At 47.4% G+C, this 13126-nt stretch overlaps 1 protein-coding gene across 1 annotated transcript in view; it reads left to right on the top strand.

The window, feature by feature from the left end:
- The window catches only part of LOC126547704 (pappalysin-1-like), a 73028-nt gene that overhangs the window by 58092 nt on the left and 1810 nt on the right, over positions 1-13126 (top strand). Inside the window, exons 14-18 of the mRNA XM_050195659.2 lie at positions 224-423; positions 1671-2427; positions 6162-6372; positions 8601-8766; positions 11461-11596. Coding sequence (XP_050051616.1) covers positions 224-423; positions 1671-2427; positions 6162-6372; positions 8601-8766; positions 11461-11596 — 1470 coding nt within the window. The remainder of the gene's footprint in view (positions 1-223; positions 424-1670; positions 2428-6161; positions 6373-8600; positions 8767-11460; positions 11597-13126) is intronic.

Here is a 13126-nt window from a genome sequence, read left to right as displayed (position 1 = left end):
CGGTTGAGTTAATAAACTTAATTATACAAGGAGTCGCGTAAATTTTGCTATTGCGCATAATTAAATATGCAAACCATGTCCAGATTTCTAATGTATTACACAATCCAAATCCTAGCCAGTGTATTCAGCACCTTTCATACATACATCACATACATATACTTATACATCACCTTAAAAAATGAAAAGCCTGTGACACTTATCAGGCTCTCTTCTATTTTCAAAGGTTCGCCAAGCATGTGCTACGCCTACGAAGACGATGGCGTCTGCGAATCTTCAGAACGGGAAAGTAACGTCAGGGACTGCGGATTCTTCACTCCACCCGGATTTTTCGACCAGTGGGCATCTTCTGTTCACATTGCAGCTGACATACTAAGGACCGATTGTCCTCCAGAAGCGATTCTAGGTCCTCCGCCAAAGGATCAGGCAAGGACTCAGCTCATATGTGCTTCACGCGTAATTTTTACGCATTTTATGTTCATTATGCGATCTACTTACAGTGACTCACTTTCACGGTGTCTTCACCACTAATTCGTTGTTGTATTAATTTAAGCCGGGCATCCGGCGTCGTATATGGTACATAGGCCATCACAGGCAACATAGATCCTCACAGGCAACATTCTTTAGGCGAGGGTGAAGACAGAACAGACTCAAGCTTAGGCAACTAAGGGTGCATAATATACACGGAGCAGTGCAATGCGACAGGGACCAAGAATAACAAAGACACATACACAGCGCTATTCTTATTATTGATAGCCGTCATATTGCGCTGCTCCGTGTCTAGTGTGAATCCAAACCAACTGGCCCGGCAACGTGCCCTAGTAACTAAGATGGATGCTGAGAGGACGAGCACTAGGAAATTCCATTTGTGGCTCTCATCCCATACTGACCTTTGGTCGCTTTTATGTGGCGCCTCATATATAGCTTTATCCACATACTTTTGATATTAGCTACTGTTGTGTGGATCAATTTGCATGCTTCATTGTGCGTATCATTAATATAAGAGGTCACTGACCAATCTTAAAAAATAAGATGAAGCTTTGTCGTGCTCTTCATTACTTGCTGCGTGTATATAATCCTTCTTTTTATTTGCGGGCTTTGGAGTACCCATAGCATTTTTCTGCGTATTTCTTAAACCCCTTGAATTGCCTTTACTTGGTACTACGCTGTGCTTGAGTGCTTGGTCGTTTCCTGCAATGCCAAGACAAAAGAAACAGTAACCACGATACACTGATGAATCGTCGTATATTGCTTCATATTAGCGATAAAATATTCAGCATCAGTCTCAATATCAAGGTGACATGAACCAATAGTGCGTGTAAACTTGAGCTAACACGCAACATATCGGCAGACAGAGAGAGGGAACATTAGTGTCTCATGCGACTCGTGGTGGCGACCCAAGGACTGCCTTTATGTATCTTGTCTATGCGTCCTAGTAGCCCTTCGGTAGAGGTGGTTGCCCTTAATCAGGGACGTTTATTGAGAGGAATAGCAGCAAGTGATTCCGTGCGGGTTTGTATCATTTGTGGGAAATCATGAAGAGTTTGCGAATCTTCAGGGTATTTAGCACAGTAGTTGGAACGAATATGGCCTATGTTGTTCCTGTGTAGTATAGACAGTGATCAGTGAGGAGTGGTTGAGTTCGGGCTGTGAGATATTCATCGACTCCGCAGATATGTGGCCGTGACCTCAGCACCAACCATTCGTGGCACCCGTGCGACGTACCTGAAGCGTCTGCTTACACGTTGATCGCCTCCTTCGAGAGACCAGTGGTGGCGGTGGCCGTGCAGGTCTACATCGCGTCCGAGGGTCTGGCTACTCTCTCCTTGCCTTTACTGACCGTGGAACTGCTTCACGACGAGAGCTCCACCGGAGGCGACCACCAGACCGTCTACGAGTTCGTCGATTCGCGACGCGTGTCATGTCGGGCGAATCCCATCGAAGTTCGCGTGGTTCATGACCTGACTCAGCCGTTCCGCCTTACTAGGTCCGTACGCATCAACTTCACAGCTCCAGACATCTCGATAGGGGCCGTGCGCCTGAGGTCCTCTAGGACTCTGAACCCTGTGGCCGTGTCCCATTGTTCTTCCAAGGAGCTCTACCACCCGGCCCTGGAGAAATGTGTGAACTACAGCTGCGAGAGACCTCGTTGCGCCAAGCCTTCCATGAGGAACGCCCGCCTCCTGTGCGAGGGGGAAGAAGAGGGAGACACGTGTGTGATTCGCTGCGACGAGGGCTACGTTCTCGCCGGCGACGACAGTGGCGACCGTCTCATGTGCAACGGCGGCACGTGGATTGGCTCAGAGAATCTGTGCAAGCCGGTGGACTGTAAAACGCCGCTGATTGCGCACGCCGATCCGATGTGCACCGACGGTACCACGTTTGGCAAGACCTGCAGCTTCAAGTGCAGGCCACCGGCCAGGTTTAAAGGTGAGGTAACCTTGCAGTACACCTGGTAGGCCTTCCACATTCCATACCAGTATATATAAACACGCTGCACAGTCATCAAAGAAGAAAAAGAAACAGGTTGGAGGCGTTTTTACAGCCATTGTCAGAAACGTTCCAGGAGTGAGCTCGTAAAAAGTATTTATTCAACTTAGAAACTAATGACTCTAGGTTTACTCGTAGTCCCCTCGGCTATCTAAACACAGCTACCACCGTTTCTGGAGGTCATGAAAGCAAGCCGACAAAGCTTAATCTGGCATGCTCTTCAGCACATTAGTCACAGCAGTTTGGATTGCGGCCATATCTTCATGACACTTTTCTTTCAACAGCAATTTCACACAGAGAAACAAATAGAAATCACACAGCGACAGGTCAAGTGGATATGGTGGAGGTATAGGAGCAGGAATATGGGTGTTTGGCCGTATAATTATGGACTGATACCGCAGTGTGGGGTCTCACGTTCTTGTATAACAATAATCATTGTCCAGAGGACGACAAATCAAAACCGCGCTGTTTAATTACTTGGCGCCAACGTTTCAGAGCGTCATTGCAGAAGTTTGGTTTATTTCTTTGTGCTAAAGTCACGTATTCATGCGGTAACGAGCCTCTATACTGAAGAATGCGATCAGCGTTGCCCTTGTTTTCTGATTGTTGCTTCACTTTTCTGAAGGACGTGAGCCGTTACCTCGCGCGCTTTTTCACTTCGTTTGAGGACCATATTGGTAGAACCAGTCTTCATCTTCGGCTGTGGCGCTCAACACAAATGTGGGATCCATCCTGGCCCTTTCCAATAGTTCAGCAGCAATTGTTCGTCTGGCTTCTGTATGTTCGTCTGTCAATGCATATACATTGACAGACTGCTACTTCTGTAGGAAACAATAAGTCGGTGAAACGGAACTATCAATGAACGTCAGGTTAAACGGACATCGTGCGGACGCAGCCAAAAAATTTCCCAAAGCCTTCGCCAAGTACTTCAGCCAAGCAGGTCATAACTTTGTTGAACTTAAACTCTACATCCTACAGCCAAATTTCCGTTCTTCGCGAAACAGAAAATACAGAGAACCATATATATATCGCCCATATATCGAAGACATTGCAGTCAATAGGCATAAACGTTCCAAAGGGAGCTTTATAATATATTCGCTATGCTAAATTTCATGCTATAGGCAAGAGCACTTAGTTATTTTTCATTTAGTTGCTTAGTGTATTGTTTTCTATTTTATTTCCTCCCTTTCTTTGGTTCTATTATTTATATATTTATTTCACTTTATTAATTTTTTTCCACGAGCACCATTTTCTGCCGCTTCTTTTATTCACTCTTGCAGAAAGATGAACGATCACTGACCTCCAGCGGAGCAGATAATCGCCCCCCCCCCCCCCACCCCCCAACCCTCGAAACATGCACCCTTAATATAACGGGGGCCGACGCTAGGCCCGTGCCAAGGCATTGCTGCGCTTCTTTGGTGGGAAGAGGACTACGCGCTTCGTAGACGCGGCAGAATACACACGAGAACACCGGTTCACGGCGGTAGTCGTAGACGTTAACTCCCGGCTCGGGCACGCGTGTAGTGTCAGCACGGTTGCGATTGGTTGCGATTGCGTTTGCGCTTACCGACCCCCTCTGCGAGGTAGTTCTTAGTGACTCACAATCCGCAGTTCGTCACTACGCGTGGGGGCGCATTTCCTCCGAAGCTCTCCCGACCCTAAGGAAAGCTGGTCGACAGCACTTCGATAGCACCGCGATCGTGTGGTTCTTAGCGCATGTCACCACCCCCACCGACGAGGGCCCTCCTAACTTGAACGAGGTAGCACACCGCACTGCGCGAGAACTGACCTGCCGCGCAGAAACGGAGACCGCCTCTTCTAGTTCGGAACTCCTGGTTCGAAGCATGCGAGAACGCTTGGTCAGATACAACGACATCACCAAACACTACCAGCTAGGCAGGCGGATATTACCCCTACCTCACCCCGAACTGAAACGTCGCCAGGCAGTTGTCTGGCGACAACTGAAGACACAAACCTTCCCTAGTCCGGTGCGATTGCGGCACATTTTCTCCGCGCAATACCCGATTGCTCTTTGCAAGTTGTGTCAGGCAACTAGAGCGACGCTCTCACACATGTTGTGGGAGTGTCCTGTTATATCAGCTAAAATGGCAGTAGCTCCGGAGGCTCTTGCGTCGAAGTGGGCCGCCGCTCTGCGCAGCTCCAACCTCAAGACACAAGAGTGGGCAGTCCAGCAGACCCGAGAAGCGGCGACGAGGCAAGGCTTCGAAGTCCCCTCATGGGAGAGCTGAGCTCGGGTCGTTAAACTTTGCCGGGTTTAAAATGAAGTTGTTTCCATCCATCCTACAGTGAGGCGTCAACCGTCTGACACACGGCGCTACCTCACATTCCTACACCTGCGTTGAAAAGCACACCTTTCTTTTCAATTTTACACCCTCCCCGCTGAAACACCCTCAGTCGTTGCATCGCCCACCCGAGTTACCCCATCTCCCCTTTAGAAGAAGGGGAGATGGGGTGAGGAAAGCACTGGGTTGGGAAAAACACTAGGCTGAGGAAAGCACATGTCGCCTTGAAAAAGACAAGTCCACTTGTGGAAACGTTGGCTCCCGCTTTTTACTTTGTTCTCGTTTTGCTCATCGTCTTAAATTTCCATCTCCCGTCTTCCCCGTATTTCCTCTGAATAGGGACTACAGACACACATTAGGGGCTATTACAAAGGTTCGCTTGGTCACTCGAGTTTGCATGAAAGAGCAATTTGAGGGTCGTTTTTTTTTTTTTTTTGTAGTCTATTGGTTTCCTTAGAAGCTTCGTCCGTGTGAACGCGTTCTCGTTAACTTTTTTTAACTTTGGGTACATGATTGCGCAGGTAATAATCGTCTCATTCTGGTACAGCTTGGAAAAAAACTCATTCCAAGCATTCATTTATATAGTCAACGCATCGCCTCATAGGCGCGTGGTGAAACAATTGTGGCAATGTATGTAGTTAAAATGAATATATATATATATATATATATATATATATATATATATACCCCTAAATCCAATCAATATGGTTTTTTACCGCCTTGTATCAGGAATGACCTCATATCGGCCGCCCAGGAATATTTACGCTCTCCGGTAAGGACAGCACTGCGTTTTGTTGTCTTGATACTATGCAGTCAAACTAGCTTATCTGTTAAACCTATTTAGTCCCTTTTTAGCATGTCCTATATGAGTATGGGAGCATACCTACATCACAGCGTAGAACAACTGCGTAGTAGAAGTTAAACTGTGAAATATCTCACCTTTGTACCAGCGTTCAAACGACAAGGGCCGCAGCTATGGAAAGCGGTGTACATATATCCTTAAAAAAAAAAGGCTACCGAGATGATAAATATCTTATTGGTTCCGCGGTAGGCGGCACTTCAACATCGCGTAACTAATCGCATCTAGTCGCTTCACGGGCTTTAAGAGCTATCCTTTGGATTGTATGAAACTGCCCGCCAATGCGTGGATAGCCCTTTGTGCACCCTACGCGATTACTCCAGCCCACACCAGATGCACTCGTTAAGTGAAATTTTACTTTGTTGGTTTTTTCTCTGGACTGATTTGTGGTAGGGGGTGCCCGATCGTTATTTCCGGTGTGTCAATAAAGTTGTATCATTACAAATTGATTGCGCTATATTGGAATATTTTTCTGCGCCTGACCCGTAATAGTGACCTACCTGTATTCGCAGGAAGTGCCGGGGGTCAGGCAAGTATTGTATGTCAGAAGGACGGCCGCTGGTCCGAGCCTGAGCACCAGTGCCACGTGTCTTGCCCAGCGCCGTCTGCTCCTCCGCACGCCGTCATGGCTAATTGTCGCGGCTCCGAGCACCTCCACTTCGGCCACAAGTGCCGGTTTCACTGCAAGACTGGATACCACGTCAAAGGCCACGCCAACAAAAAGTACTAGTGACAAGCATTTCTTTTTTTTTTTCGTTCTTTCTGTCTTTCTTTCAAGCATACTGTGTTTTAAGATGAACATGATGCAGTTTTCATGTTTGTACAGTCGAATAAATGATACATCATCGCGATTCCCTGTGTCTCACAACGTGCGTCATTACGTGGATCGGTAAAAAGCAGTCGCAAATTAGAATTCCCGAACGACAAAGTCGTTTGACATTTTCTGGCCTTCCAATATCTCCGAGCTCGAAAACACCATGATTTCATTTATGGCTAATTATTTCGTCATTATTCGGTCGTCATCATTCCGCCACCGTCATGCCATCGTCGTCCTGTCGTCGTAATTCCGTCGGCATTATGTCGTCGTCGCTTCGTTGCGCTGCCGTGTCATCGTTCCGTCGTCGTGCCTTCCTCATTATTCCGTCGCAGTCATTCTGTTCGCCATTTCCTCGTTCCTCCTTTTATTCCCTTTACCCCTTTCCCCAGCACAGGGTAGCCAGCCGGTACCTACACTGGCTAACCTCCCTGTCTTTCCTCTCCTTTGTCTCCTCTCCTCCTCGTTGCTACACCATCACGTCACGCCGTTGTAATCATGCAGTCATTGTCATTCCATCGTCATTTTTCTTTGTCGTTCCATTGTCATCATGCGTCAGATCCGTACGTTGAAGTGCCATAGGTTTACGTTGAACGAGAAGAAAGGGAACCGAGGACCCCAATTATTATTAATCATATCATAAGAGGCTAACAAGGACACGAAGGACAACATAAGAAAAATTGCTTGTGCTTACTAATTGAATTAAATAAATGATAAATAAATGGAAATTAAAATGGATGAAAAGAAAACCGGCCGCATGTGGGGAACGATCCCATGTCTTCGCAAGGAGCGTGCGACGCTCTTACGAGTTGAGCTACCGCAGCGTCGTTTTCCAGTCCACTTTCTGGAGTATATATGTAGACGTATCTTATGATACACTTACGTTGGCTGAGGCGTATCCCTGTGAAAATGTGCTCAACATGGTCGAGTACTTTGTATTTGCAAATGGCCGCTAAAGAAGAGCTGCGTTACTCGCAAACACCAGTGAAAGCTTCGCGGAAACCGATACCCACAGCCCATGGGATTCGCAATTTTTTTTTTTACCTCAGAAGCGGTCTTTCTCGAGGTCTTCTGCAGATATCCGTTTCACAGAAACTACGTCAACGCACGACGTGGCTCTGCACAGGGCAACATACATTAGCTTTTTTTTTTTTCATTTGTTCATTTTAGCACATATATATAGCGTCGGCGTATACGTATCTATGGGTATCCGTACTAACCTTGCAAACGTGCCGATTGTCGCCTCTGTTCTCTACGGAATTACGCAGCGAAACAACAAGCGATACCTAAATGCCCTCGCTGCAACAAATATACGCATTCAAGAGCTTAATTTCTTTAATAAACGAATTCATTTCTTTGCCCTTATCTGCCGTTTTAAAGCGAACCGTCTTTTTTTTTTTCTTTCGCCCGTTTTCGTACTCGTACTCCAACTTGCTCTTCGAGACGCACGTGCTGTAGACCGAGAGCTTTGCGTCATCTGAAGGTTTAGATTCTGTACGGTGGTGGAGCTGTGTTCCGTTTCTCTGCGGCTAAATATTTTCCTTGCCTTCTGGTTCATGCTCTCTAAACCTACTCTTCCATGGGTAATACACATTTCAATGCCATGTACTTCTCTGTGCCTATTTCTTAACTGTACTTTCTCTGTTCCTGACGCACTCGGCGTCCGCAGCTTCAGCGGTAACTAAAGGACATGTTTTTTTCTTTTTTTTTTGCCGCAAGTTAAAGCACACCGAAAATGAAGACACATAGAGGACAACACGGGCGGCACTTCCAACTGATTTACTTTGCGTGATTGGAAGGGCCGCCCGTGTTCTCCTCTATGTGTATTCCTTTTGTGTGTGTTTTAACTTGCGGCAACAAACATGTCTCTTAGGAAGCACCAATTAGGTCAGCAAGCAGTTCTGTTGACACAGGTAACCTAGTTTCGTTCAGAAATCAAATAGTCCTAAATTTTCCTTCTTCGTGTACTGTTAGGTTGTTAGTACTTTGTTTCCAGTTGAGGTTTTGAGATACTCTGTAGCGAGACTACCCGTTTTGTCAAAGTTAGTAAATGGCAACGGTGAGTGCATGGTCCAGTGTAAGCAGTGGAACCTCCTGAAATATAAAGGTGAATTTGCTCATCCCTTTCCGTCCGCAGGAGAGCCTTCCATTTGGTGTGCAGCGAGACCGGCGCGTGGACCGGACCAGCGTGTACCCCAGTAGCCTGCCCATCATTTCCGTCCGTGTACACAGGGCTTTACAGATGCACAGACTCCTGGTACGCGGGCTCTATCTGCACCCTCACCTGTCCGGGCACACCCACTGTAAGCCCGCATTGATGTGCAGCTCCGCTGGTTGTAGGCAGGAGGGGTCGATCACTCTGACCTTGTTGGTGTGAGTGCTAGGAACCACGTTCATGTCCATAAACGAAGGACAGGGCTGTAGCCATGGAGTGAAGCTACTTTGTGTTTAGAGACGGCAGAAGCTGCGCGCTTTTGCGTGAGTTTCGTTAAACTGGAGGTTGAGGTGTTTTGTGACTGAGTAGCGGACTCACAAAAGTCTACGTGCACGCGATAGTGAGGCCTTGAAACACTATTGTCCATCGTTTCCTAAACGTTTAAGCCATTCCATAGCCTCGCCCTCCTCTCTGTCTGTATGGGTTTTCGTTACGCCATGCCGTCTCTTTTGCGTTATTGCCATATAAGTGCCTCATAAAATAAAACACCGCCATAATGAGCCTCTCACCAGGTCCATGTATTGCAAACAGACAAGCGGGGTGCGCTTATCACGCTGCGACGATCATGTTTGCAAAGTATTACACCGATGTATGCCGGTAAGCAGGCTAAAACCTTCAAAAACCCGCGCGCCCTTCTTGATGAAGCGCATTGGTGTGCCCACGAGATGACGTCAAACGTGTAGCGCTTCTGCGTCACGTGCATTGCGAGAGCAGCGCATAAATAGCAGCAGCGCGAACTCGCGAACTTCCGAGAAAAGCAAGGTGCACAGAACCGCGCCTGAGTGCGCCACGTGGCAAGAAAAGAATAGAGGTCGATCAAAAATAGAAAGAAAATATGCATAATCTCGCACACAGCGCGAACCGATTTTATACGAAGCTTCCCGCAGGTCTATGGCTAGCTAGCCAGCATCGTTTTGTCTTCTGCAGAGTGTTAAGAGATTGCTTACCGTGATTGCATACAGCATACCGTCGCCCTGCGTCGTATGTTGTATGTGGGAGTGAAAGTACGCGAGGGAAGACGACAATCGCGGCTCAACTGGCGCGCGCGACGGAAGAAAGCGGAGGGCAAACGCGCCGTCTTCCGTCGCGCGAAAGGCCGTGGGGGAATGGGAGGGAGGGCGGCGTTGTGCTCTGGCAGCAACTGCGAATTTAGCGACCAGGCACAAGGGGAACTTACGATCGCGGATCAATCTCGCGCGCCGCTTATAGGCTGTTTCACACGGCGCGATTTTCAGTCAGCGCCACAGCAAATTCCGTCGCTCAGCGACCGCCGCAACGTCGTGGGCCCTCCGCGACTGGATTCCAACAAGTTGGTCGCGCCGTCACTGAGTCGCAATGATCGGTGCGATGTGGGAGGGGCAATTTGTGACGAAACAAAGCGCCTTAAAAATGCTTTCCTGTTTTACCGCGCGTTGGTAGCTCTGTGGAGCAATGTCGCGCGCCAGTTTTAGCTATGCTTTAATAGAGCGTACCCACCAGCGTTCGCGGCTTAGGAGCTTGATAAACATTTTTCTTTTCTTCCGCTTACACAATTCGTTTAAAAGGAGAAGCTGTCCGCTATCCAGGTCGGGAGAAGGACGCCGCTTCAACATAAGGCACGTACCCATTTCATCGCCACCGTCGTCAACCTCTTCATCGCTACAAATTTCGCCAGCTGCTTATACATGTACACTTAATAGCAGCTTGTTCTTCTGCAAAAGCAAATACTCATCCAGGAAAAAAAGTTTTGGCTTCCATCGTAACAACGAAATTAGAGTGTACTAAACGGAACCACCCCACTGACGCCGCATAAGCCGTGCGCTCACACTTGCGGTGTTGTGTCATATACTCACTCACCGCATCTGCAAGCTGTCGTAAAGTATCAACGCTTTTAGACATTAAAAAATTGTGTACGTATTCTATTATCGAATAACAATAGGAAAATTCGAATATTTGACTAGTTGCCACGTTTCTTTTATTTAACGATGCAGGCATGGATGCTTCGTGAGCAGGAGGCAACCTTGCGCATCGCTGCGACGGAAATCGCGCTGCCGCAAACGCACGTGAAGGCTGTCAGGGAAAATCGCTCTGCGGCGTGCACGGCTGAACGATAATTTTCGCCCCAATCGCGTCATGTGAAACAGCCTTATGGAGGAAAGCGAGGAGGCAGTGCGGGAGGGAGGGGGCGGCGGTTTTGACTCCGCCAGCAAGTGCTTACGTAGCACGGTCGCGCGCGCCGTATCTTTAAAGGGCGCAAGCAGACGGCTCATACCTTTGTGCGCTCCGTGTTCTCGCCGCTCTTGCGTTGAAGCGATAGGCCGCACGAAAGTCACTTCGCTCGCTGCTGCTGCCGCGCTTGCTCACACAAGCGTTTTGATAGCGTGTCCGCGCTCATATAGTGTGGTGGGTTCATGTTAGCTTGTGCGCGCTGACACCATGCTTGCTAATTCAGTTAGTAAGCGAATGTTTCCAAGTTTGTGCGGCCGATAGAACTACTATCATTACTTTGTATAGCTGTCTACTCATTTGCTATCGCAATAAACTGCCACTTTTTTCCCCTAATTCCTTCATATCCTTGTGCCTACCCTTCTCCCACCTCCCCGTGTAGGGTAGCAAAACAAGTTTCTTTGTTCTGGCCAAACGCCCTGTTTGGTTTTGCCTTTGCTTCGTCTCTCTCTTATCAAACCTAAATTCATTTTGACCTTTTTGTTTCCTGATCAGTAAATGTTTTAAATAAACATTTCGTGCGTTATTATGTGCAGAAGTTAAAGTAACATTTACTCTCATCTCCGTCTTTATGCAGACAGCAGAACTAAGGTGCGAACTGGATGGCGTTTGGAACAGAGACCCTCCTGTGTGCAGTTTTAGCCACCTCAGCTGCCCTGAACCCCGAAATCGCTCGGGTGTCATCCACTTTCGTTGTGCTACAACGAGCGTTGGTTCGTAAAGAATTATCACACAACCTTCTTTTCGAAGGCGCCGTGGCTTAAGCCACGTCGTTAACTCAGTCTGTGCAGGATCCCTATGACGTAAAACTATTCCAATCTCCTGAAGTCAAATTTACCTAGGCGCCGACGCAAGGATCGGGCGGTGACCCGCAACGTTGTTTAAACCGTCCAATCAAACACTTACCCCGTTTACAGGAGGTTACTTTTGTTTCCTTTCAAAGGGAATAGCATTGCCTACCTTCACAGCCTTTTTTTTTATCTAATTGGCTGACAAGAGGGGAAGTCTATGCAGAAGTGGAGAGGGTTTCGGTAGGGCCGAGCTAGGGCTGTGAAAGTAGAGTGTCTGAGAGGAGAGTGGTGCAGTCGTCGGCGATTAGCCCGCTTGCCCTGGCTTAGCTTGCGGTGGCTGGTCCAAAACCGCGGCGGCGTGCAACGGAAGGTTAAAAATCCCAATAAAATGGATCTTCAGTGAACAAGGGCTCTATAACGTAAAGCTACTCGAAATGTTTTTATTCCATTTATGCAATCAGCCCTCCACAACTACCCAACAATTTTTTGGGTCTCGCACACTTCAGCTGTCTGTCACGCAATGTCACAAGAACCGCGAAACCTCACCACCTGATGTGACGTGTACACACTGATTATCCACGATTAGACCAAACAAAAGAAAAACAATTATTTCCGTTTCGTCACCTTTTCTTGCCATTAGCCCTCCGCTATTGGCGAAAAGCTTTTTTGGCTGCGCCCACTTCACCTGTCTGTCACGCGATTTCACAAAACTGCGGGAACTCATAACGTCATAGTGACGTCTACGCATTAAATATGATATCAATAGGTCGAACAAAACTGAACTTTTTTTTTTTGCAATATCCAGAGACTGCCCCATTCCGAAAAAAAATAGATCACCGCCTGCCGACCATGCTGGCACTGGCTACTCGGAGCTGCCGATGAGAATGAATTTATTTGAGTTTAATTGTATGTAATTAGTGTATAATTTGAGTAATTTGCCCTGCAGTATTACCCTCTCCACTGCTGCGTGCTCCTTGGCTCTCGTCAGTCAATTAGATAAGAAAAACTCTACTAGGGTGGTTGCTTGGGCTAGTTGGTAATTCATGATCAAAAATAACGTACAGCGCAAAGGACGAGGACAGCGATAGACGACATACCTTTATGTCGTCTATCGCTGTCCTTGTCCTTTGCGCTGTAAGTTATTTTTGATCCAAAAAAACTCGTCAAGAAAGGCAATACTATTCGTTTTGAAAGCAAACAAAAGTTATCTCCTATAAACGAGGAGAGCGTTTGATTGGTTGTTTCATACTGTTGGTGTGGGACAAGGCCCGATTCTTGCGTCGACAGTTACGTAAATTTGACGTCAGGAAATTGGAATCAAAACAGATTGGAGTAGTTATACGTTACAGAGCCCTGTGGCGCTATAACGTAAAGCTATTCCAAACTGTTTCTATTCGATTTCTGCAATCAGTCCTCCACGATCGGTCAAGCACATTTCAGGCCACCCCCAAT

Source organism: Dermacentor andersoni, chromosome 1 (genome assembly GCF_023375885.2).
Source record: "Dermacentor andersoni chromosome 1, qqDerAnde1_hic_scaffold, whole genome shotgun sequence".
NCBI lineage: Eukaryota > Metazoa > Arthropoda > Arachnida > Ixodida > Ixodidae > Dermacentor > Dermacentor andersoni.
The sequence above is the reverse complement of the archived record's forward strand: the minus strand, read 5'-3'. Positions and strand labels throughout refer to the sequence as shown.